This window comes from Sinocyclocheilus rhinocerous, unplaced genomic scaffold (genome assembly GCF_001515625.1).
Source record: "Sinocyclocheilus rhinocerous isolate Xijiao unplaced genomic scaffold, SAMN03320098_v1.1 scaffold742, whole genome shotgun sequence".
NCBI lineage: Eukaryota > Metazoa > Chordata > Actinopteri > Cypriniformes > Cyprinidae > Sinocyclocheilus > Sinocyclocheilus rhinocerous.
Genome location: NW_015641116.1, coordinates 1078735 through 1106454, shown reverse-complemented (window position 1 = coordinate 1106454; position 27720 = coordinate 1078735). Strand labels below are relative to the sequence as shown.

At 41.1% G+C, this 27720-nt stretch overlaps 1 protein-coding gene across 9 annotated transcripts in view; it reads left to right on the top strand.

The window, feature by feature from the left end:
- LOC107754684 (transcription factor SOX-6-like) overlaps positions 1–27345 on the top strand; it is a 157111-nt gene extending 129766 nt beyond the window's left edge. For 7 of the 9 annotated variants that reach the window (XM_016571237.1, XM_016571236.1, XM_016571235.1 and 4 more), the window contains 7 exons: positions 1614–1763; positions 3771–3948; positions 4609–4796; positions 14929–15034; positions 22665–22898; positions 24490–24706; positions 25697–27345. In XM_016571237.1, coding sequence (XP_016426723.1) covers positions 1614–1763; positions 3771–3948; positions 4609–4796; positions 14929–15034; positions 22665–22898; positions 24490–24706; positions 25697–26006 — 1383 coding nt within the window. In that variant the 3' untranslated portion in view covers positions 26007–27345. The remainder of the gene's footprint in view (positions 1–1613; positions 1764–3770; positions 3949–4608; positions 4797–14928; positions 15035–22664; positions 22899–24489; positions 24707–25696) is intronic. The other 2 variants (XM_016571241.1, XM_016571240.1) reach the window with 1 other exon arrangement.
- Positions 27346–27720: the final 375 nt, after the last annotated feature.

Sequence of the window (27720 nt, the reverse complement as noted above, 5' to 3'; positions counted from 1 at the left end):
ATATATATGGCTGTTACCTATAGAATCAACATCAAAATAAAAAGGGGAGCTGTGTATAATGCAGTTAGCTAAACTAACAGGGTAGAACAGTGTTATTTTAGTATTAATAAAAACTATAATGCTATGCAAATAATACTAAAATAACACAGCTATAACAGTGTTATTTTAGTATTATTTGCATAGCATTATAGTTTTTATTAATATTTTGTATTAGCTTTTATTTGTAGCTTTTATTTTTTATTTTGTATTTATTGTTACTTTAATGTTAACTTTATTGTTTATTTATTTCCAGTTAGTAATTTTAGTGCTTCAACTTAACCTTATTTCAGGTAGTTGCGAAGGCAGCATTTCTAATTTAGTTTCTTTAGTTTTAGTTTTTCATTTCATTTTAATATTTATATTTTATTTTATTACAGCTTTATTTGATTAACCCTGTCCTAGAATACACTTTAAATAACTGTCCAGTTGATGTTAGATTATATAGCTCTCTACTGTCTCTAATCACAGTTTCAAGTCTTTGTTTCATGCGCTTTCAATGTTTTCAGATCTGATTTGAGCTGATTTTAACATTTATCTCCCATGGCCTGGTGTGATTGCTCTTATTTAATGTGAGAGACAAAAGAAAACATAAGCATTTACCTGCTCGCTAATCAATATTTGCCTGAGGGAAAGCAGATGTGCATACAGCTGTCTTCTCACTAGAGAGCTGAAAGGAAGTGTGATTGTTTTGAAGCATCTGTAAATAATACACAGCACTAAAACAAATGTTGATATACTATGTTGTACAATTCTAACCCAGGATTTTGTATTTAATTGTTCCTTTTGATCTAACACTGCTTTGTTTTTTTGAATGGTGCAGTTATTACTTTTTTTTCTCCCTTTGGTCTGCATGGTGTGTGTATACTAGCGATCTGTTGAAATAAAAATCATTCTCAATAGGTTATGACAGTCAATCTCGGAGCTGAAATCTAAACATCTCCCCCACACTTTCACTGCTCAGTTCTGATAAGTGATTGACACGTAGCACTTCAGCATGCTGAATGCGTACCGCTGGAAGGTTGCTGATGTTAGCGAGCATGTTGACCGTGAGCCAGTGAAAATAAGCCAAAGAACATGAATTCTCTTTGTCGGGCTTCCAGTCTTAATGAATGTCTTTTGATAGAGTGCATAATGGAAACTCGACTACCTTGAGTTTGTGTAACTTTAGGGGAACGTGCGTTGTGCCATTGAAGGGGGAAGTTCAGGTGTCTGCGTAGCGACACAAAATGGCGCCAATTAAAGTCAAAGAGGCTTACTAGAGGGAGCAAGGGGAAGGAAATCCGATCTTAGAAGCAGCTAGGCTTCAGTCTGCAAATTTTGTGTGATGAGTGGAAAGACGAGTGACTTGTATGCCAAGTCTCTTGTATGCGTGCCATTGCTGTGTGGTTTTTTGGGGGCTGCTGTCTCTCCCTGGATCCAGGGTTTGATATACAGTTAGACCTTTGATGGAGCTTCTGTGCCGGGATGGAAAGGGAAAAAGCAATGCAAGGGAGAGAAGAAAAAAGAGAATAAAGGCTTTGAATGGTGTCTGGCTTTGGATGTTAACGCCTTGTGGGTTGTCTCCCTCCTTACAGCAACTCTATGCCGCCCAGCTGGCCAGCATGCAGGTCTCTCCAGGAGCCAAGATGCCTCCGCTGCCCCAGCCCCCGAATTCTGCTGGACCCATCTCCCCGTCTGGCTTGAAGAATGAAAAGAGGGCCTCAACCCCACTGGCTCAAGTCAAGGTACGATCCCAGTCTGTTCTGGTGCGACTGGAGTGGTACCTGACCTAGTCTTCTCCACTTCCTTGTTCACTAAATCAGCCGTGGTAGGTACAGCAGCAGCTTGCTGCCTGGTTCTCCTCTCGCTCTGAGCCCATCAATCTGGGCTGCTTTTACAAGGCACCCGCTCTCTCAAGCAGAACTCTGTGGACGGGGTTGCTATGGCTTTCCCTGCTCCTGGAGAGCAAATTTTGGAACACATGGTTTCTCATGACAGATACTGGTCCACGTTTTCCTGCACATTACATTTAACTTGGACCAAACTAAGGCAAATGACATCAGAGGCACATCACCTAAATATATTAAGGAGCCTACAATGATGTGATGACTGTCTTTTGTTTCTTTTATAAGATCAACACTCGCAGCATATAGCACTTTTCCATCAGTCTTCACTGATATACGTCACCGTTTTTCTTTTTTGTGCTGCGGCTGTAACCTAAAACACTTGCACATTTGGAAAATTTTAGTTTAATATCACAATAGAATGGGGATAAATCATTGAACCGAAATAGTAGTGTGTGCGTAGCACCCGTAATCCTCTTCAGTCGCTCAGCTAAGCTGCTCCTCCAGGGCTTTTGGAGCTCTGCCCTTGGAGAGAGCCTCCACATATCAACATCTCAAAGCATACGGTAAGATCATTGGCAATTGCACTGAGCCACAATTCAGAGTCGGATGGGCATTTTTAGACACTCTACTTCAGTTTATTTAGCCAACACATATTGTATGAGATACGCTATCTTAATATTGATCAAAGATGTTACGTGATATTTGCCCCGTTAACTCCATATGTAGATACGCTGTGCTTAATTAGCTAGCAATCTGTTTGTTTGTCTAGTTGAAGTGTAATTGAATGACAAACTGTTATTGGCAGTCAGATTTGTAAAGAGCTGGGGGCAGTCTCTGTATGTGGCCCATCTGTTTGGACAGTACAACACTGCCAGTGAAATCTTTTTCTAGCCTACACATGATGAGATGCGATTATAAAGTTGATCTGGATTGATGATGCAGTTTTGACACAAATTATATATTGTGTTTTACTCATCAAGCTCTCTACTTTGGGGTAGGTAAGATATTTTAAATGTTTTTGAAAAAAAAGTCTTATTCTCACAAGGCTGCATTTATTTGATCAAAAAACAAAACAAAACAAAAACAGTAATGTTGTGAAATATTATTGAAATAAAAAACTGTCTATTTTAATATATTTTAAACTGAAATGTATTCCTGTGATGGCAAAGCTGAATTTTCAGCAGCCATTACTCCAGTATTCAGTGTCACATGATCCTTCAGAAATCATTCTAATATACTGATTTGGTGCTCAAGATTTTTTTTTTATTATTATTATCAATCTTTAACACCATGTGGAAACCATGAATCTTTTTTTTTTTCCAGGATTCAGTAATAGTATTTATTTGAAACAGATATATATATATATATATTTATATATTAAAAATGCATACTGTCACTTTTTATCAATTTAATGCATTGTTGCTGAATAAACGTATAAAAGATAAATAAGTAAATAAATCAAATAAAAACCTAAACTATTGAACATTAGTGTACATCCCTAAAAACACAAATTAGAGCTGTTCTCCTCATCGGGACCACATTTGGCCACCACAAAGACAAGAGAACACACACTTAATTGTAATACATTCAGCTACAACAGCAACAACCTCTCAGGTCTTATTGCATTTGTTTGAAACAGGATGTATTAGCTGTTAAACGTTTCTCTAGGGCATGAGAGCAGGGAGAAGGTTTTAATTATCCCGAACAAAACCTGGCCCTCACTGCACCGAGGAGCTAGAGCATGGCACAGAGCTTGGCTATGAATACAGAACCCATGTCTTGGAGGAGTCAGACTAATTAGTCTACAGTAATAACCTCTGGTGCATTGTCTTTTATGTACGGTGGAAAGCATCTCTCTATAGAGCGTCCCTGTTTTAACAAAAGCTTTGTGTCTTTTATGTTCAGGAGGAGGGAACGCAGCCTCTCAACCTCTCCGCCCGGCCCAAGACAGCTGAGTTTATCAAATCCTCCACATCCCCGACACAGAGCTTCTTCCCAGGCAACAAGAGCAGCCTGAACAGCCTGTCCAAGAGCGGAGGCATCCCCAGCCCCATCGGAGGAATAGGCCGTGGCTTGTCTCTGGGTAAAACTGTAGATTTTGTCTACTTTTAGAGTTCTGTGTAGTGAAATCTGTTATAATTATTAACATTCTCACAGCTGAGAGTCTAATTGTATATTTCTGATTCTTTGTTGTGTGGAAGCAGAGAGTGAACTTGCCACAGTCCCAGCTCATAATCTCTTTTAGACCCTGCCATTTTAACGCAGTAAAGAGTAACGGATGCCATTGCTGTATATTTGTTTTCAAAGCTTGTTGTTCATCTCTCATATTAAGATTTTTTTTTTTGGAAGCTACTAACAGTTTCTAAAAACAGTCTTTCATTAAAACGACACTGTGTTGTTGAGCAGTGCTCATTTCCCTCTTCTTCTTGGAGTTGGGCTTTGAACACAGGCTTGGTGTTTGTTTTTCTACTATTTCCTAGATTTAACTGCCATCCTGCCTCACCTCACTTTGATCTACTAATTACAGAAAGGCGACACACACTGAGATTGCTCCCTTAGCTTCCCTTAGTTTCCTGCCCCCCCATCACACACACACACACACACACACACACACATGGAGTCGACCACACTTACAGTGCACACATGCAGACTGTACTCACAAGACCGCCTATATTGTGTTTCACAATACGGCCCTAAGCATTTGTGTATTTGTATGTTGAACCCGAGTGATTTGTCTCTGCAGACATCCTGTCCAGCCTGAACTCAACAGCGCTGTTTGGAGATCAGGATGCAGTAATGAAGGCCATCCAGGAAGCGAGGAAGATGAGGGAGCAGATTCAGAGAGAGCAGCTTCAGCATCATCAGCAGGGAATAGAGGCCAAGCTGTCTGCCCTCACCAGCATGGGCCTGAACAACTGCAGATCTGATAAGGTGAGTGTGTTTGACACCTGTGAAAAGTGTTGGGTTACTGCAGGGAATTTGGATTATGGAATCACTTCACAAATATCAAGTGCTTAAATTAGACTATAACTTTTTCTTTTATTAAAAATTCCTAACATTTTGTTTTATTATTTAAAAAATAAAAACTATTAATAAAATAGGACAATTTTAATTAAAAATAGAAGAGCAATGAGTGACATAGTTCATACAGTTTCCTTCTATCAACAACACAGAGTCTTGCAGTTTTTCCTCATAAAAATATTGTTTTTTTTTTAATAAAATATCATTATGCAATAAAAATCCTTGCCAAAAATGCACAGAATTTATGTATTTTATACAATGTAAAATACATATTAAATAATAATTAAATAAATAAATAGTATTAGTAATTAGTAGTAATTAGATTTTCATAAAAACATTGTATGTAGGACTCTTTTTGTTGATAAAGGCTTAGTTTAAGAAATATGTTGCCCTTTATTTTGTCAAAATAGAACAAAATCATTTGTGCATGTGAGTCGTCAAAGTAATCAAAACCCAATTTTATTCATGCAATTTGTAATCAATACCAGATTCCATTGCAGAAGTAATATACCCAACACAACCGACTCTTGTTCCTGCCCCTTTCGCCTGAGGGCACAACAACAGCCAAAGCTCAAGGACTTGAGCCCACAGTGTTTTTCAGACATGATCTTTAAAACCAATCAAGGTCTTTGAAGCACGTCCAGAGGAGTGTCTTTGATTGACATTGGCAGGATAGATGGTGGATATGAGTGTGTGTTTGCATTTGTGAGCAAGGAGGACCATCGCGGTCCTCTGGTGCCTGGCCTGTGCGGGTTCAAACTATGATGTCTCTGCCCAATTAAAGCATACAGGCAGCCCTCTTCAGCCCCTGGTGTGGGACAGGCCCACTTTGTACCGGGAGCAGACATTCTCTCAGGGATTCTTTTTAAAAATATCTTCAATCAATGAGTCAATCAAGGAGCAGAAAAACAGACACCACTACCATCTGATTGATGCCATATTGCCAGTTGTCTGTGAAACGCAGGCAGGAACTGGGAGTGGAGGCTCATTAATTTTTCAGCAGCTGATTACTTTCAACCAGCATCTTAAAGTAGGTCAATGTATATGTAAAAAAGTAGAGGGACTATTTTTCAATCAACTTAGAAGTCAGGGCGAAAGACGTGCCCCGATGTGGGTGGCATCGGAGGAAACTCCGAGACCCAAGCGCGTCCTCGATAAAGGCAGAAATCCCATTTTTATATTATTGCTGCTTCTCACAGCAATTTACAGTATCTTTACTGCTCAGGAAGGCATTGTGGGGGTCATAATCCTGTTTTCTCAAACAAAATGCCCAACTCTAAGCCATTATAAATGGAGATATCACCTAAGCCAGTGCATTACGTGCCATTCTTTTGAGATTTTGCACTCTTTGTTCGTGTTCTTTGAAGGTGGATGTGGTATGTGAACATGCAGCCATCACCTGTGGCTGTCTCCCTCCCTCCCTTTTTTCCCATTTTACCTTCACCAGCCTCAACTCATCCTCTCCTTCCCTCTTTACCTCCCAAAATTGCTCTGGGGTTAGCTCATGGTCAGCCAAACGCGAGAATATGCCGCTACATGACATGAATGCTGCTCCAACAATGGCTGAAAAGGCACGTTTGTCAACAGGCAGCACACACCTACAGCGTCATTGTTCTTAGCAGGCCGAGCTTAACGCTTTTTTTCTCCTCCTCTCTTGTCTGGCTTGGGTTTTGTCTTCTCACGATTGTAAGGCCCTGCCTTTTCACATGGTTATTTTCGGCATCTCGGCTCAGGTGAGCTTTGTGTGTTTTTCTAAGTGGGGAGGAAATCAGTTCTGTTTCTCTCCACCTTCTTCCCCCCCAGAGAAAAAAGACATTAAGCTTGTGGCTAAATGTGTTTTCCCTAAAGGTCTTTGATGTAAGGGCAAGGTAATTCGGGGCAGCCAGCGGCACAAAGAAAGGGGCAGAGGAGGGAATGACAAATAATAATTAGGTGCTCTATCAGTGTGAAAATATGACTGGTATGTTTGGGTTATCATTGTTGCTATAGGTTACAGAGACTCCCTCGTTTTTTGAAGTATCATTCGCAAAGACATTCTCTTTCTTTAAGCCTTTTTTTCCTTCTGAGTTTTCAGTTGCTTCCATATCTGAGAACGTAAGTTTATGACCTTAAAATATGACGGAAGAAAATGGCAGGCCTCTTTTGTACTGTAGTCTCGCTCAGAAGCCTGTCTGCATCTGATGATATCATAAAGGCAGCTTCACCTCAGTCTGTTGCTAAGCCAAACAGACATATTGACGTTGCAAACAACCAGAGGCCAAACAGAAGCTGTATTTTCCTCATCATGTGTTCCATATGTCTCTGAAGTTCAAACGAATGGAACTGAGCAGACATTTATTGTACTCAGTGTAATATGAAGAATATTCCAAATTTTTTCAGTTTTGTTAGTAGGGCTGATTTAAAATTATCAAATGAATTACATGATATTCTGTTTTATTGAATCAAATCAGAATTAATTTCACATATTAGTATTTGCTGATTAAGCGTTAAAATGAAGATAATTTTAAGACAACTTTATTCTGGCAAATAAAAAAATAACTGAATAGGCTTGAGGTCATTATGTTTGTTTTGATTTTCTGTTTTGTTTATTTGAAGTCATGTTTTTTTAAATTATTATTTATCTAGTTGTTTTTTAACACAAGCACACATTCTCTTCTCAGCTCTCCGCTCATTTATGCAGTTAACATATAGGTCGGGGGCATGATTAATATTTTTTGCTTGTTTGTTTGTTTGTTTGTTTGCCTAATATCTTCATTCATTGATACATAAAATCCTGTTATAAAGTTAAGGCCACAGTAATGCCCTCTAGCCATATGTTTGAGGGGATCCTTTACATGTCATGGGAAGAGCTACTACAAGCATGTACAAAACGGTAATGAACCGCCCGTTGTATATCACCCAGCATTGCCAGCAGTCAGACAGTTGGCCCGTGCCTGCTGATCGCGCCTGACGGACGAAAAAAAGGCCTCTAAGTGTTCTAGATAAAAGCTTTCACTTTGGTCAGTTTCAGAATATTAATATTTCAGCACATCGCCTCACCTGACATAAATACTGAACGCCCTTTAATAACTGCCTTCCAGTCTGCTGTTTGGAAGTTTATCATAGTGAAAGCTTACGTGGAAAGGTAACATAAATGGGATTAAGGAGAGGTTAAAATCATCTACTGAGGCTGTTGGTGGGGGATATTAAATATTGATTTATCCCGGTGTAACGACTGAGCTGAAGAGTGAGGCTAAGTGCTGCTTACAGATGGATCAATTCATCTTTTAATACAAAGTGTGTCCATTGAACACAATGCAATGACCTGCATCCCTTTTTCTCTCGCACAGAGCCATTTCTCTCTCTCTGAGATGGAAGAGCCGTCCCCTTTGAGTCTCCTGTCTTTTAGATGCATGTGTAAAATATTCATGTTTTAGTGTTTGCTTGCTTGTTTTCTATTTGTCTTTTTTCCCTTTGATGTCCTATCAGTAAAAGAAAGCTTTTATGGGACCTCCAACTATTTGCTTTTTTATTTCTCTCCAAATATTTGTTAAAAGTGTTATTGTCTACTGAGGGCAATTATTCTATTTTTTTATTTATTATACATTTTACCCCTCTGGAAAGTACACTGCATTTCTTGATCCGTTTTATGCACTAGTTTTAAACTACTTTGTTTAGATTTTTAATTTCCAAATTTAATTTCACAAGCCACCTAATGATGAGGTTCCACTCTGGAAAGAGCCCAGATTTTGATTTTTCAGATATTTCACCCTTGCTAATAACCTACTTTTCGACAGATGTTGCAGTCCGATGGAGCCTGGCGAGGAGATAAAATATATTCTTGTGCTGACACTTCCCAAACTGGAATCAAAGGGTGAAAGGCCAGTGTATTAACCTATTGAGAATCCGCCGGCCTCCCTGCCCCTCCTCTCACCTACATTATTGATGAGTGGAATATTCACTTTTCTCAAATCCCTGAGCACAGGGCCACAAACATTTAAATGGAGCCTTGCTCACTCTCCTCAAAATTCTCACCCTCTACTTTTTGACCCAAAACCAATGTTTGCTCCCGTTCCCTCCCCTCGTGTGAGTCTTAGGGGTCTATTCACGCTTCCCTTTACAAAGACTTGGGGTATAATCTTGTCTGGTCTGCAGCCCTGGAAGCAATTTTCTACCCCTTTTTCTGCTGCTGTCTTGGAAATTGCCAGCATAGGTTATTTTTGGCTGCAAAGTAAATCCTGCCATACATGGCTTTGGCCGTCCAAAATTTGATTATATTCTGAACTCAAGCACTGCCCATAGCCAGCGAGTGCCATTGTTGAGTATTGCTTACATTATTTCTTTGTTCCATTTATTTGGGTATATAAATAGTGCCTTTTTCAGCAATGCGTGAGGGTGGGCGCATGTCTCAGGCTAGTTTTAAAACAACGCTGTGCACTCACTCTTCAGTTTTTTCTCCCTTAGATAAGACATGACTGAAGCTCAGCTGATTTTACACTGTGGTTGTGTAAAATCACACAAATGGCCAAAACAGGGCACTCATTCAAAAATGCAAAAAAAGCCCTATACTCTAGACCTGTGAGGCTCTGCTTACGCCAGATATCCCGCAACAAAGCCCATGTAAAGAATAGGCAACAATAGGTCATTTATGTGCCACCATATTTGGACAGAACCCCTCTGAACAGGTGCATAAAGAACCCTCTGTCTCCCAGATTATGTGATTCAGAGTGTCCATTATTGTAAATAGATTGTGCGATAAGAGCAGAGAAAGCAAGGTCCTTCTTGACAGATCCTTGAGGGCCAAGTGAACAGTTCAGGGTCATTTAAAGTAGAAAACCCATAAAAAAAATCCAGAGCCGATGATCTCAACCTAGCAGGATAGAAAAACAGCGCTGCAGAGTTTATTTTACAGCCGAGGGATGGATATGTATAAAATGCTTCATTTCCCCTGTGATGTCGAAAGGTCAGATGTTGTGGGTAAAATTTTCAGTTTTATAAGCAAGCGAGTTGTCGGTTTAACATGGTTATGGTTTAATCTGGTATTTTTTATTTTTTTTTAGAAAAAAAAAGACTATAAGGAGATGTCACAGTTCTATTATGTCAGTGTTTTCAGATAAAGTGGTACTGCAAGGTAAAAAAAAAATCCAAGATTGGATGCCCAGCAGTGGAGGGAGGTCGCAACCTCAAACATGCTCTGCCAGTACCCGCTCTGGGAGCCTAGAAGCATGGACTACTGCTCGAGTATAAAAACTGAGCGACCGCATGAAAGGCTGGGCTCGGCGCACAACTGCATGTGCTTTAGACTAAACGTTTCAAAACTACCAACTACTGGAAAGCTGCACAATTATAAATAACATTGTGATTGGTTACTGCGGGAATTGAAAGCAGATGAGGGGCAAAATAGACGTATGCTGCAGGGCCTTACTCTCAATACAGACGACTGAAGCAAACTATACCACGTATACACACAGTCAGAATTCATTGTTATAGGCTTTCAAAGCCTCCCTTTATTTCCTCTATCACTTGGATCTCTCAGCCAGGTGTGGAACTGACAGAACACACTGTATTCTCAGCATTCAGAATCCAGGCAAGGACATAGAACAAACAGTTATTCACTTAACCATTGTGTTTTTTCTTCTTATTTTTTATTTTTTTTTACCAGGTTATGATATTAGCCATGTGCCTTTGGGAAACAGTAAAGGCAAATTACTAAGTCGACATGCTTGTGCGGCCAAGGTCAGTCTTTGGTTGTCTCACAATTGCTGTTATCTGGACCCGGCTGGAACAATTCAAGGCCATATGGCTGAAGCCGGGCTATTTTTACCAGAGGAAAAGCGTCACTCTAAGGCAGTGTGATGTATAAGTACAGGGTAGACACCAGCACAATGCGCTTCTGCCCGAAATACACAGAATCTGCGGGCAGCACTGCAGTCCTCAGGCACATGTTCTGCGGCCGGCCTGATTAAAGCCCTCTCCGCTGCGCTGACATGTGCTCCTCGCTCTGGCTCCCCTCCAGATGTTCAGAAGTTCCACCAGCCTTGCCATCAGCCCTTCTGTGTTATTACTTCACCATGCAACCCTCCTCCGTCGAAACAAAATGCATTCTGTAACCGAATTTGAGGATGGAGGGGAAAAAAGGATAGTGGAGGGGAGATTATTGTGGGTGTCTTTTTCCACTTCAGCTTAGGACTGTGTGGTTATAATTTTAGATGTGGGAATGAAGGGCTGCATGCTGAACTCATTTGAGGGAAGGGCCAGCCGTGCGCCAGAGAGGTCGTGGTTAGCTTGGGAGGGGCACAACGTGTACCATGACATCTTTTCTTTTTTGCATTGTTTCCGTTTTTTTATTTTTTATTTTATTTCCCTAACCACCCTTTCCCTTTCTCCTTCTCTCTGTACTTGCGGAGACTCTAAGCTCTTGCCATCTCACTGCTGTAATGCACATTATAAATATCCTTTATAGCACAATGGTCGCAGAGATCTGCTGGTGAGCATTTGCCTGGTTGGACGGTCCTTTTTCAGGATGGTACACACCCTTTACTGCTCTTCTGTGGCAAAGTGATCAGTAAAAATTTAATGACACCATAAAATAATAAAAATGCCATTGATTTATCACAGCACTTGATGCAGACAGTAGTAAAGGCACTGTAGCCTGATTTCTTTTTCGAGTCTTCAAACAAAAAGCCTGATGTTATGCATATAAATGATTTCTCTCGATAATGCTACGATATAAATTACAAGTTACAACCAATAAGTATATAAAACATAGTATATTAAATTTAATGGAAATTCGTTGTACGATGTTTGAAGGTGTGCACATCAGTTTTTATGTTCATATTCACTTTCTCAATTACAGACTCTTTAATGTGCACTGTAAACAGTGTTACTATCTCTATGTGGATATCAGCACTTCCTAGGCATGAATGAACTCTCTACCTCACTCTATTAAGTTAGACCCGAGACACTGAAGTGTCTAATCTTGTTTTCATGTACAATAGCTCCCGTCTGGCTCATTCTTTAATTATTGTTCTGGAAAATGAGAGTTTAGCACCTAAACCGTTTTAATGAAACTCAGTGATTGATGCCCCTTGTTCCCCAAACTGATGTTTAATGATCATGACTTTATAAAAGGAGTTGATTGATCAGAGTAAGCCAACAGAGTGGGGAGGAGGAGATGACACAAGCAAGTCATTTATAACCCCCCCTCCACACACACACACTCTGCAGTTGTTGGGCCCTTCCCCAGTGGACAGTCCACGGCACATCGGCCATCGCTCGTGCGACTAATCGCACATCAGTCAATTTGTCATTGGGTGCTGCGCCTCTTTCATTAAGTGCAATAATGTGGCCTAGTGATGAATACAGCAGCGTAGGAGGCTTCACACGGAGCGTGGCACACCGAGCTAGCACTCCAACTTATTTTTACAAAGCCGCCTGAGCCCAGCGGGAACCACTACATATGTCATAATTAGAAAACACTTAAATAAGCAAGGCAGAGTCAAGACAGGCAGCTCTTAATGACAGGCCATAAGCAGGTAGTGGTTAATTGTACATCAGAATCACTCAGATGGCCATAAATAATGATTGTTCCATCAAGCGTGGTGGTGGGAAATTGCAGTACTCTCTCTCTACAGCTCTTCTTTCTGTCCCTCTGGTGCTGTGTTTTTTGAGTACTAATAATAGTTTTCAGTAGAAACAAGTCAGTAACAGATACTTGTATTTATTTTGGGCTAGTGACTGTTATCAAGTAGGCAATTAAAAGATAATTCAGATATTTTATAATGAATGAATTTGTAACAGCTTAAAGTAGCATTTATTGTTTTAAGGCCTGCTTTCAATGGACAGTAATAGCGCAACATTATTTGAAGCAAATAAACATGCTGCATTTTCTAAAAACAATGTACATTACCATTCAAAGTTTGGGATTGGTAAGATTGTTTTAAATGTTTTTAAAAGGTTTTATATGCTCACTAAGGCTGCATTTATTTGAGCAAAAATACAGTAAACAGTAATATTGTGAAATATGAATGAAATAATAATTTTCCATTTAAATATATTTTAAAATGCCATTTATTCCTGTGATGGCAAAGCTGAATTTTCAGAAGCTATTACTCCAGTCTTTATTGTGACATGATCCTTCAGAAATCATTCTAATATGCTGATTTGTTGCTCAGCAGTGTAAATATCCATATGAAAATAGTTCAAATAATCTGGGCCTAATAATGGGCCTAATTGACATAGAAAAAAGGCATGTTTGCACTGAAAAGAATGACAGTTACATCATTTAAATATTTACAGGGCTAGTTAAGTGCATTTACAACCTTTTATAAACTTGATTGCAGGTGGTTAGTGAACGTCACACAGGTTTTTATGCTGAAATACCACACACGAACGTGCCTGAAATGTTTAGTGAAATTGCCCCTCAGTGAAAATAAAGTCTGTTTAAAGTGACAACAGCAATAAGCACAGAATCATCCCAAGTATTCCACTATTGTCATGAGCTATTGACAAGTTGAGCCAGAGTGATAATCTTTTGCCGTGTGAAGAGCTTCCACACTCCATGGGTTCCCCAGTGGCAAAAAGAACAGAAAACAAACAAACGAGCAAAACGTCCAAAGCAGCGCAGCTGAAAGATTAATGTGTATGTTGGTATCTGTGTCTGCGTCTGTGGCAGGGGAGCTGTTAGCATTGTGTTGGGAGGCCGCCCGAGTGTCTGTTCAAACTGTGTGTGATAGGCATTCTCTAAAGAAAACACAACTCAAGCACACCTTTTGCCTGAGATTGAATGCACACCCTGGGAGAAGATCAAACGCTCTGGGGCCGACTCACCGTAACTCGCTTTGCTTTTAGTATCTTCCTGCCCTGTTCGGAGGGGGGAGAGATTACTTGTATCATGCAGAGTCAAAGTGTCCATCTCCTCCTCGAGTCTTTAGAGAGAGCGAGACGGGCCTCCACTAATGCCCTGCTGCACTCACGGCAGAACTAGGTCATTTAACAATGGGCCCGAGCAGCGGTCGGCCCTCTTCTTCTGCATAATACATTAAGTCTAATGTGCTGCAACCATTCAGGAGGGCCCCCAAAAGCTGTTATTTTATTCTGTAAATGCACACGGACATGACATTTAATATTGTTGCACGGGTGAGGAATGACAGGGGTTTATTGTGCATCAAGTGCGACATGATGCCAAGTTTAATCTGAACAGAAAGCAACACGACAAAAGGGAAAACATGGCGTGTTCCTCCAAGCATGAGCCTTGAATAAATGATAGACAGGAAGCTCAGGGCAGCAGAGACAGGGGCATGTACTGCAAAGATTAGAGAGCCGAAAAGAAAAAAGTAAGCTGAACATTTCACTGGAGGTCCCAGGCTGCATTGTGTGCTCAGGATCTTTCAGTGTGTTGTTTCTTTTCTAGTAGAGTGTTCCAGACTCTTATCGGTACAAGTCCCTGCAGATGAAGACAGTAAGAGACTACAGCTGTGATAAAGATGACTTCACATGAGCCCATCAAAATGCATGCGAAGAGCATGTGTGTCCTGCAGGGTTGTGTGCCATTCAGTATTGATTTCGAAGTGCCTTTTACATTTTTGACTTGTAAAATTAAAATCTAATGAAATTGAAAGAAATTAATATAACTGCTATAAATTGAATTTTTAATAATACATTGCAGTTTTCATAAATAGATATTTGTATATAATATAAATATAATGGATATATATTTGTGTCTGTGTGCATATACAGTACACATGTAAAATAACTGAATTAAATCATAATAAGAATAATAATTGAATAATATGAATAATTAGTCATAGTAATTTGCTACATTTATTAAATTAATTATTTAATGTTATGGTCATTGTAGCATTGTGGAAAAACACATAATTTCCCAGCCTGCTCTAATTTAAGCAACATGAAGCAGGCAGGTTTCATGTTAAGTTAAGACCTAAATGAATACAGTTTTCTTAATCACACATTTTAGCATGCAATGTGGTGCATAAGGACAAATCACTAAATATCTGTAGACGGGAAGCTGTATCTGAACACAAATTTTCTGTCATTTTTGCAGGACAGGTCTCATTACAATAACCTGGGCCATCACCTGGGCAAACTAGGCGAGGATGGAAAGATTGGTCACAGAGTCATCGACCTCACCAGGCCAGAGGATTTCGAGGGTAAGTATCTATTTGTGATGTTTGAAAACATAGCATGACTGCTCACTAATTCTCTTTGTTGTGCTTTGTACCCTTGCGTCTTGACTCCAGTGAGGAATGAGGTCAGGTACAGTTCAGTCACATGATCAGATTGACTGGATTCCACGGTTGCTTGGCCAGTGTCAGGGAAAGCTGATGGGGGTAATGCAGTGAGCAGGGCTGTATTTAAAGTTTTCACAGCTAGTTCTTGATGACAATGCTGGCCCTTCTCCAAGACCAGGCTCTGTTGCCACAGCTCATGTTTGATGTGCTGGGTGTGGAGGTGTAAATGATGATAGAACTTACATGACAAGGCGTCAGCTCCTTTTGTCACCCTGTTCATAAACAGAACGCTAATACGTGCCAGTGTTTTTCCTGTGTAACATAATTGTAACAGTTCCCATGGAAATCTACAGCCAATATATGGAGAAATAAAAACATTTTAATTAAAGTTTCATATAATTATGTTATATGTTTTTTTTAACAATAAGCCTTTAAATCCATTGAGTGAACAATAGATTTTTTTTTTTTTTTTTTTTGTCGTAAGATGATCAGCCTCGCATAACTCTGTTTGTTTATGAGCTTTCTAAAGCATAAATGATTTATTTTGGCTGGGTAGAAATCAAATCTGTAAATAGAGGTTTAGAGATGCAGTTTTTTCTGGTCTGGCATGATCTGCTCTAACCAGACCAGAGCAGATTCCCGCCAAGAAGCCTGTCCCACCCCTCTTAGATCAGTGACAAAGCTGGGTCCTCGGGTCCTCCAACACAGTGGGAACCCGTCTCCTGTGGGCTCCAGAACAGTCAGGGGCAGGGTTGAGGGCACCCAGCCACCCAAGTGATGCAGAGTTCCTTTAAAGTCCTAAGTGTAGGTGAAGGAATGGAGAACATCCCGTCAGTTTACTCCCAGTACAGACAGGATTAGAAGACCACAGAGGTTTCTCATCCCAGTAGACAGGCGTCACTGTGAGCTCTCAGTGCCATCCCCATCTCCATCTTCCCGCAAACACATCGAGATGAAGGATGTGAACGGCATTTTATGATGATACGCCCCACATTAAATAGTCTCTTTTACAAGGAGAATGTGTTTACCCGTTGGGAAACATGGAGTGTTTACTTGTGTGTTTTTGTGTTTAGAGCCTTTTTTGATAGACCAAGTCAAACAAATTCCATTCCTCTCCCTGAACATTTGAGGAATGTGAGCACTGTGTATGCGATACCTACGCTTAAAAAAGGCTACTCTTCATCCTGTTTATTTGCAACTAGTCTTTGTTTTATTACGCTACTCTGTTCAGAAGCTTTGGGGCTTCGTCAATATAAGCTAGCTATTTTTTAATGCACTTTAAATGATTTATCAGCTAAGTAGGAAACTACCATTTGAGAATTAAATTTCTTGACACTTTAACAGGGCAAACAGGCTCATACAATAACTGCCATGGAGAGCAGAGGAAAATTACTGAGTGGGTCCGTAACGGCTGTGTGCTTCCTTGTACAGAGGTCCTGCCTGCTGAAAAGACACGTTATATTGGAAAAGGCTCAGGGTGTAAAACAGCTCTCTGTCACTGCTGTAACTCGCAGAAAGCTTTAGGTTGCTTGAACTAATATTTGCAAAGCATGCAGCAACCAAATTAACAGCTGCCAAAGCTCTAACGAGAGAGAGGCCGTTGGAAAATAACGGTGGGGTATGGAAATAGATAGAATTTCCTTCATTTCGCAAAAAGCCACGAGCCACATGCATCAGCTCACCGCAAAGTCATTAGGTCTTTTTAAGCTCAGATGAAAAACATTAACTAATACCACAAAAGGCTTTAGTATGGCCCCTTTGTTCATTCACATATGGCAGCGTATGAGTTTTGTTTGCCGAAAGGCTCGGGTCGTGCGTGTGTTTAAACTATCTCTGTCAGACGGGGGTCTTAGCAGAACAAAGGATGTGTTGAGAGATTCCAGGGGCAGGAAGTTGAGGTAATATCAGCACACTTTTGAGACAATGCCGGCCAAAATGAACGTTGGCCAGGATTGATTAACGGCTTGACTATGTGATCTCTGAGCTATGTTAATGCTGTATTATTTATGCATATGGTTAAATTGTGGCAAGGTTATCACTGAATTATTATAGGGTAGCAATCTGAGGTTCACTGCAGTCAAAGCAAAGAAACCAATAGCTCAATCAGACGTTTTTGTGTGTTAGACGATTGTTGTATAAAGGAGTATGATAAACGGCACCATATTATGTCATAATAAGAACACAGAATATACAAGGATCTACACTACTATTCAACAATTTGTGGTCTTGTAAGATTTTCATTTGTATTTATTTATTTATTTATTTTAAAAAGATGTCTTGTATGGCCACCAAGGCTGCATTTATTTGATTAATACAGAAAAACAGTAATATTGTGAAACATTATTACAATTTTAAAAACTGGTTTCTATTTTAATGCATTTTAAAATGTAATTTATTCTTGTAATGGCAAAGCAAAGCTTTCAGAAGCCATTACTCCAGTCTTCAGTGTCACATGACCCTTCAGAAATTATTCTAATATGCTAATTTGCTTTTGTGGAAATCATGATACAGTTTTTTTTCAGGATTTTTGTATGAATAGAAAGTTCAAAATAACAATTTATTTCAAAGAGAAATCTTATGCAACATCATACATGTCTTTACTGTAATCAATTCAGTGTGTCCTTGCTGAATAAATGTAATTAAATAAATATTACTGACAACAACTTTTTGAATGGTTGTGAATATGGAAGCCCATTACTGCCACAGACTAAAAAATACAACTTAAAAACTTTTAACTTTTAAACTTTTAGTAAAAAAATAAAATAAAAAATAGGCCTAAGAAAAAAGACATATTGTCACATATAAAGTCATATAACATAATATATGGCAAGCAAATAAACTACCAATTTTGAGACATAAACTTACAATTGCAAGAATGAATATTACCTTTTTTTTTATTTTATTTTTTTTTCTGAGTCAGAAATCCATAGATCAAAACATACAGTTTTATCACACTCATGTGTGTGTGTCTTGTGTCTGTCTGTGTTTTCCCAGCATTTCCATTGCCGGTTCTTTATGCAGTTTTACTGTCTCTAAAGTCTGCATGTCAGCCCAGGACTCCTTTCTTCGGCAGTCTCTGAAATGGTGTAGTGCGAAAAGGAATTTAGCATGGCCCTCTTCAAGACCTTACAACATCCAGGGCAAGATGCATGAGAAACAATAGCTTAAAGAAACATGTGCTAACAAGTCGCGCTTTTGTCCGTTTACACTGTCTCACACACAGAGCAGAATTCCAAATATCCAGCTGGGTGCAACTCAACAATTGGCGCATTAAAGTGGGGGGCTTCAATCACATGTAAGTTGTAATGGCTTAATTAGCAGAATATGAGTGCTGACATGAATGGTAGAGCAGAGCATTGTGTCATATCTGTCTGTGCGCATTAGGAGAGACTCCCATTGTCAGCACTGAATACCTTTGCAGAAAGGCGTCTCTTTCTTTATTGGATCGTCCGCAGAGGGCCTGGCAGGTTTGCGTGATTGTTGCTTGTTTCTCCAAGCGGATTCTTGAGTGACAGTCTGTGTGTGCCCTCAGAACAAAAGGCTAGCTGCACCGAGAGCCTGAGAGGCTCAGCCTTTTGGCTCCGTTCCGCGTACCGTCGTGACTGGGCCTGCTGCAGGCAGGTGTGCCGGGCCGCGGGGCCCCTTTCGCTCGTACACTTCCACGCAAGCTCTCTCTCTCTTTCGCTGTAATACAGTCCCCCTCCACTCTCCCTCCTGTTCACCGGGAGAGACAAATTAAATAGAGATTCTTGTATCACTCTGTCATGTTGGGCACTGGGTCTCATAAATCACAATAAAGTCGATTAGAAGCCTCCTGCCGCCTCGCCCGCCCACCCTCACGCACCTCAGGGGGTCGCCCGTGGCATCCTGAAACATCTGCATTTATTTACACAACACAGAGCAGAATTCCAAATATCCAGCTGGGTGCAACTCAACAATTGGCGCATTAAAGTGGGGGGCTTCAATCACATGTAAGTTGTAATGGCTTAATTAGCAGAATATGAGTGCTGACATGAATGGTAGAGCAGAGCATTGTGTCATATCTGTCTGTGCGCATTAGGAGAGACTCCCATTGTCAGCACTGAATACCTTTGCAGAAAGGCGTCTCTTTCTTTATTGGATCGTCCGCAGAGGGCCTGGCAGGTTTGCGTGATTGTTGCTTGTTTCTCCAAGCGGATTCTTGAGTGACAGTCTGTGTGTGCCCTCAGAACAAAAGGCTAGCTGCACCGAGAGCCTGAGAGGCTCAGCCTTTTGGCTCCGTTCCGCGTACCGTCAAGTCTGGGCCTGCTGCAGGCAGGTGTGCCGGGCCGCGGGGCCCCTTTCGCTCGTACACTTCCACGCAAGCTCTCTCTCTCTTTCGCTGTAATACAGTCCCCCTCCACTCTCCCTCCTGTTCACCGGGAGAGACAAATTAAATAGAGATTCTTGTATTGCTCTGTCATGTTGGGCACTGGGTCTCATAAATCACAATAAAGTCGATTAGAAGCCTCCTGCCGCCTCGCCCGCCCACCCTCACGCACCTCAGGGGGTCGCCCGTGGCATCCTGAAACATCTGCATTTATTTACACAATAACACACCTAACTAGGTGCTTCCTAAAAGAGCCGCACAGGGGGAAAAAACGTCAATTAATGCTAATTTGTAAATGTCAGAAGCATGTAAGCTTTCTTATTAAACAACAACAAGCAAGAAAAAAAGCAGAGGGTTGTAAATTGGTTGTTGTAGATGCGGGGTGACGTCGCACGAGCCTACCTCGCTGCCAACTCTTTGGCTGCTTTTGATTAAGGCACATCATGACTGCAATGGGGTGGGGGGGGCATGGACCACCCGTGTCTGCGAGCAAGGCTCTGTGCCAGGGGCCCCCGCTCGTCTCGTCCCGCAGAGCACCGGCACTCTGTAAGTCGGCTCTCATTCCTGCGATCCGCTCAAATGACTGAGAGTGCTGAATCTGTCTGCTGACGCACTACAGCAACAATAGGGCATGAGCTGATTAATACAACCAACCCTAGTTGCTCTCGCCCTCTCTCAGTGAAACAGAGAATTGAATCCGATCTGCAATTTAAAAGTCCAGCTGCTGGGTTCCTGCATATAAGCTGCTCACCTCTGCCTATATCTGCATGCATGCCAGTATATAAATTGCTGAATCAGTGTCAGTGGTAAAGTAATGGCACGGGGCGAATCGTAAATTAGAGCCGGCCATGCCCCTCCCCCTGAACAGACAGTGGCGGTCGTGTCTGGGTGAGGTAGCCGAGCGAGTGAGCTGGGGTTGGCAAGGTAATGAATGCCTTCATCTGGCCCCGGCAGTCAGCAGATTGCCCAGCATTGATGGATACTGTCAGCCCTACGCCACACTACATTTCATTGCACAATAAACATGGCTGTCAAAGCCAAACAAAGTGAAATCAATTTATCTTGCACGGTGAGCGCGTGCTAAATGAAATTAATGTACTGTGCGGGGAACGCCGTCACCGTATAATCCCGACGGAAGGGGCCGGGAGTGGGCTGGAACGAGACGGCTGCTTGTAGTGTGTTTGGTGGTACAAAGTTGTGGAGAGGAAAGAGCAGAGAGACCCTGACTGATGCACCATGACTGTGTGGAGCTGGGCAGCCAGATAAACAGCAGCCCTTTCTGGATTATTATGATTGTTAAACATGACATGTGTAAATGGATCTTTTGGGCCCTGGGCAAAGCCGTTCTGCCCAGCAGGGCCTGGAGGATCGAGCCTCCTGCTGGCTGCCTGAAACTTAGAATTTTGTCTCTTTCTCTCTCAGGGCCCCAATGTGGCACAAGTGTGTGTGTGTGAATAGAGAAGGTAACTCTTGAACATTGCCTATTTTCCAGCTCCTCCTCCTTAGAGCAATGCGCTGCCCTCTGAATAATCTCGGTATCCCAGTGCTTTGATAGCGGTGTAGTGCCAAGATCCATTACTTAGCTAGAGATTTAATTTTGTTTAGCAACACTAGTGATAATAGAATCAAAAGCAGGTACCATGTGCCAAGACTTGAAGTTTCAGGGTCCTAATGAATACACATCACATGTGGATGATGAAATATTCATGACTGATTCCAAGCCTTCTTATCCAGTTTTTGGATCATTAAAGATGTATCGTAGCATATGGGAAGGCTTTTTTTTTTCTTTCAAGCCTTGTTTATCAACATGTTTTTGTTTGTTGAAATATTCATACAGCTTTTATTTAATTCTTTCACATCTTACATATAAAAGAAAGCAAATGTGCATGCAAACAGAATCATTTTTACTCTGCTGTAAAGTTAAATACAGAAACTGGGGGACACACATGCTGATTGTGAATGGCCTGATTGAGGAGTTACACTCCTTCAAGTCTGTTTGCTCTGTATCGCTCTCACATAGTGCGATACATGTACAGACATACATTGGGGGGAAGTCGTGGCCTAATGGTTAGAGAGTCGGACTCGTAACCAAGATTGTAGGTGGGGGGGAGTGATGAGTTGAATTACTGAAATAAATGAACTTTTCCACGACATTCTAATTTATTGAGATGCACCTTGAAATGGGGGGGAAGTCGTGGCCTAATGGTTAGAGAGTCGGACTCGTAACCAAGATTGTAGGTGGGGGGGAGTGAATGTACAGCGCTCTCTCCCACCTTCAATACCACGACTGAGGTGCCCTTGAGCAAGGCACCGAACCCCCAACTGCTCCCTGGGCGCCGCAGCAAAAAATGGCTGCCCACTGCTCTGGGTGTGTTCACGGTGTGTGTGTGTGTGTTCACTGCTGTGTGTGTTACCATACTTGGCCACACGTCACGTCACACCAGGCCACATTCACTAACTCTGCATACGAATAAGTGTGTAAAACCTCTGATCATTTTAATAGAAAAAAAATGTTTTTATGTATTTTATATCTGTTTTTTTTTATTTTTTATTTTACTTTACTTTAGTTTACTCTACTATACTTTACTGTACTACACTGTACTGTACTGTACTGTACACTATACTTTACTGTACCTTTCAGGTACCATCTTATGTTTATCCACTAGGTCTGCCCTTTGTCAGACTCTGTATGCACATTGAAAGTAATCACATGGAGATATATGTTTTGTCAGGACATTGGCAGTGATCCTCTCTTCTAATTTTACCTCTCTTACACAAACACCCTTATGCCATATTTGTTATTAAGAGCATTACCGTTATTACTCATAGCAGGAGAAACATTACGACAGTCATCCAGAAATGTACGGCTGTTCGAATGTACGAACGTTGTGACCCAGACAAAATATTTAAAAGGCATTATAGCCAGGGTCCTCCTCGTCTGATTTCAGCTAGTTTTCACTCATCAGTAGTTCCTCGACCCACAATGCTGTCTTGTTCTACACTGCAAAACATGGGCTTGTCCCATCCAATTCTGGGATGGGCAGCCTGGAGTATAAGGTACAGTTGCAGGCCTCTCGGGATCTCCAAACTCAGCTTCTCTGGTTCAGCTCCATTCACTCTAATGTGCTGATGGATGCACTGCACTACTAAGTTGATTAACGGTCTGCACTCGCTCTCTCCTTCTTGCTCTGGTGTTCCTAGGGTGTAAGGAACTGAATGGCTCTGCAGATAAACCACATCAGTATTATTGTTGGCCAACAGGAGGCGCCAGTACTGCCGATGCACGGGTCTACAGGGAACCCCGGGGAAGGAACAGCAACGAACCTCACATCAAACGGCCCATGAACGCCTTCATGGTCTGGGCCAAAGATGAGCGCCGCAAAATCCTTCAGGCCTTCCCAGACATGCACAACTCCAACATCAGCAAAATATTGGGTAAGTCACAGCCCCCAAATCAGTCACGACCAGCAGCCATGGCCGTCTGTGTTAGCCTTTCCGTTTACAATTAAGCCATGCTCCATAACAATAAACTGAACTGGTATCCTGGGAACTATTGTAGAGTGCTTCAGAAACTATTGAAAATGTCTTTGCTTGTTTTGGATCATGCTAACCCAATAGTCTTTCTTAACACAGCCGTTTAAACAGTCATTTTACTTATTGAAATTACTTTACTTGCTTTCGAAGTAACTATTCAAGGAATGATAAGCTAAGTTTCTACCCAAGTTCTGAAATAACTATTAGCTGAAAAAGAAAAGAAAAAAAAGAGGAATATTGCAAAAACAATTGTGAAATAAGCAGACTCAAGGCAAAGTCACGTGACTTTTGGTGATGTGCATTTAGAAATGAATTAAATTAGTTTCCATTGTAGTTTAAGCACATGTCATCTGATAAAATAATGTACCAAGTGAGCATACTTTGTATTTACATACTTTCCATACAAGTGAAATGCTAAACACACACACACACAGATTGGAACATGGTTAATGAAATTTTGTTCATGGGATTCCCCCCCCCCCAATAATATATCCTTATGAAGACACTGATAATATCAGCATGAACTAGGACAGCAGAAACACTGAACCTCTGTTAAGGTAAATGGAGGGTCTGTTTTTACCAAACTGAAACAGCCCACTGTTCTGGACCAAAACCAAGACTTACAAGGCTAAAATGTAGCTGAATTGGACCTTTAAGAAAGGCTGAGTGTTATGTTGATTGACTAGATATTTCAGCTGTAGTACACCGGACCTTGAATTGCACAAAATATGCAAATTGATATTGCCACGCCAGCTTTTCCACTCTTAACAATCAATAGACAAGCATTGCATAGCTACTAAGCAAAACATATGTTGTGAATAAGATGTTCTGGCTATTACCACACCTGCCTAATCTTCTTTTGCAAGTAATTCCACACAATTCAATGCATCTCAAACAGATGAGCGCGGTTAAACTTGATGGCTAGATGCCTGCAGGAGCAGCTCAATTAGATGGATTTAGTGGCTGTCACGTGGGCAGTGTTTGTCATGAAAAATGACAGGGCTAAATGGGTCTTGTCCCCCAGTCCAGAGAGTCAGTAGATCACAGCAACTAAAAGAGCCGTCAGCCCAGACGTTCTGAAGGCTGGAGATATTTACTAGCCTGTTGTTTTCACTAATGCAGAAACGGTAACAGTAATGCTGTTGCCCCCATTCACAAAAGCAGTGCTTGCCTCAGAATAATGCAGTTATTCTCAAAGCTCATTTTGTCTGTAAATGTAAAAATACATTCAAATATCATTATTTACTTTATTAGTTTTATTAAAAAATGTTTGAAATCATAAATATGTTTTTATAATAAATTACAATTTTGTTATAAAAAATAATTAGAAGTCATTCTTTCTCCATGAAAAAAACATTGTTTATTCATTTTATTAAATTGTATTTAATTTAAAAAAAAGTTAAAAACAAAATAAAATATCATTAGAAGTCAGAAGTCAAAAAAAATAATAATTTGCAATGATCATTTCTCACTCCTAACCTGTGGTCAACAGGATCTCGCTGGAAGTCCATGACAAACCAGGAGAAACAACCATATTATGAGGAGCAGGCACGGCTCAGCAAGATCCACCTGGAGAAGTATCCCAACTACAAGTACAAGCCCCGGCCCAAGCGCACCTGCATCATCGATGGCAAGAAGCTGCGCATCGGCGAGTACAAGCAGATGATGAGGTCGAGGAGGCAGGAGATGAGGCAGTTCTTCACTGTGGGGTAGGTACACGGTGGAACAAACGCCATGAACAATAGCAGGCGACCGTCCAAGATGCCCTGCCCTCTCTTAAACCCCTATACGCTGTTAATAAAGCCAGCTTAGAGCTCTCACAATAGGCAGGTAATGACTCCATACCATGTGCCAACTCCTGGTGTAAAGCCAGTGACCCTTTAATCAAGTTGATTGGAGTAATTCAACCACTTAGCTCATTTGTCACATTATATGGCCCTCGCACTTAATATTAATATACGCTTTGAAGCAATGCGGGCGCAGCCTTTTGTTGCCTACACACTCCCTTTGTGATTATATGCTGTGGTAAATTTATTTTTTCTCAAAGGAGGGGAAATGCACTATATGGCCCTGGGTTGAACCCATTGACAAAATAGTATTTTCTTTCAGCTGCCTGAAAGTAGTGGTTTATCACATTTAGACGGTAACAGAGGGCAGCGGGACTCACATAGCCATTATTTTAGGATATTAGAGTCGAGTATGAATGTAGAGAGGGCTGCAGGGCAGATGTTTGGAGCTCAACTCTATAATTTACTGCGTGTGGTGAGTGGAGAAAATGCCTGCTCCAGGTGTTTCCACTTCAACAGCAAGAAATACGAGAGCTGGAGTATCAATCAGCCTGTTAAAGATCAGGAGACTGTCTCTCTACCAACCAATTGGCTTTGTCACCCTGAAAGAAATGAGTGTCATTCTCACAATCGTTCCCAAATCGTTGACGCTGATTGGGAATCATTTTTACAGGACTACTGGCTGGGCACGTTCCATTCAAGCCAGCGTTTAAACTCCACAGGCTTTGTGCTTTCAACCAGCGTTTTGTGTGCTTCTGTACATTCTTTCCATTCTCGAATTCCCTGAGACCGTAATTGTTTTCCTTGTGAAGCTTTAAACTTGTCATCCATCTCTTAAAAGCTCTTATGCTTTTCTGAGCATACTGGCACTTCATAAGCGTAAATGTGTCTGTTTCTTCACTTCTGTATCAGGCAACAGCCACAGACGCAGATCCCCATCACCACCAGCGCAGGTGTCGTCTACCCCGGTGCCATAACCATGGCGACCACTACGCCCTCCCCTCACATGACGTCAGACTGCTCCAGTGCCTCGGCCAGCCCCGAGCCCACCATCCCCGTCATCCAGAGCACCTTCAACATGAAGATGGAACCGGGCACCATGGTGTCTAACGCCCCCGTGAACGGAGAGGATGAGATGGACATGTACGAGGACTTTGAGGACGAGCCCAAATCGGACTACAGCAGTGAGAATGACACACAGGAGCCGGTCAGTGCCAACTGAGGCGAAAACAGCCAGTGAAGAATATCCTTTTATTAGAGGGAAGACTGAAGAAGATGAAAAAGAGGACAAAAAAAAAAAGAAATCAAAAAACTTGTTTCTGATGATATACATTTTGGGAGCCAGCATGCAGATGTGGCTCCTGCAGATTTAACAGCTATTGGTCTTAACTGTTTCTCCGAGTGTGAAACAATTTGATTGTGTTTTATTTTGGCTTTTTTTTATTATTTTATTGAATTTTTTTTCTTGTGTTTTGATCATGGACAATTTAGGGTATTTCCTACAACATTTTTGAATAATAGGACTTGACAATTGAAACATTCTTGAAACAGTCTTACTTAAATTCAAATGGATTTACACATGTATTTTTTTTTTTTCTTTTGAAGCGTACATTACTGTTTTCGATGGGGTTCTATATCTCACTCAGGTATGCTGTACCAGCCAACAGCTTGTGAATGTTTTTAATCAGAACTATTTCAAATGAAAAAGACGACACTTCATTTGACATTTCATAATACGATAAAACTGAAGAAATCCTTACATTTGCTGAACCATAGAGGGAAAGCCTAAAACTCCCCATTATTATTGTTCTTGTTATTATTATTACTATTATTACTACTACTACAAGTCCAGATGTGCCAAACATATCATAAGCTTCCTGCTCTTAAATCTTAAATTTTAAAGTCTTAAGGGAGAGACTGCTTGAGTCTTAGACAATCCTTGCAATCTTATCTACAAAGCCCACTTTTTTTCCTCCTCTCCCTTTTTTTTTTTCTCTCCATTGACTACCATGTCCAAATGCTCAGGAACTAAGAATGCCATAGTTCTCCAGGAGGTTCAATGCAGTGATCGGCCGACCACCGTCCTCGTCTTCTCTCAGTCGTCTAGTTCAGTCTTACCCGCTCAGTTCTTAATCACAGTGATTGTAATCAGGCCAGAATGCCAAGGGGCCAAATGGCATCCAATCTGCAGAATTGGACAGGCAGCGAAAGGCAGCTTTGGTGTATTACAATCACAAATTGCTGTTGTACAATATGTACGCACACATTCTGCTAAGTCTTTAACCCCGTTTTCCAGGGCAGCAAGTTTAAAGTTTTTTATTTACGCTTAAGTCTTGTAGACATTGTAATCTTAACTGACAGAAATAGTCTTAAAGCAGAGCATATGCCCTTTGGGCTTCTGCAGTGTGTTCATCATTATGTCTTAAGAGAAAGTCCAGTTTATCAGGATGATTTGGCCAGTTATGCAGAGGGTTAAGGAGAAAATGAACTAAACGAATAATGGCACTTATTTTCCAAATTTTCAAAGGGTACGTGGATTTGAGATACTTTAATTGTATTTATTTAAAGATATGTTCAGAAACATACATTTGAAAATGTAATTTAAATAATTTAACTTGGATTCAATCTTTTTTGAGCACTTGAAAAAAAAAAAGACAATTCAAATAGGCAGTCCTGCGTTCTACTAAATTATCTGCTCGTTCTGGCAGCAGAATAGATCTCAGGTTGTTTCCATATGGAAGGACAGCCAAGAAGCAGCCAGCGGTCAGGGCCTCTTGTTTTAGGCTTTGGCCCTACTGAAAGCTCCTACAGGGTGCGAGTGCCATTCACCTCCACTCACCTGACCTCTGCCCAGCGCACACCCTGCCTCAAGGGGCTGCCATCTGGCTCCCGGCATCGGCCCGTGCCCAGGAGAAAGGTAGCGAACAATGGAGACG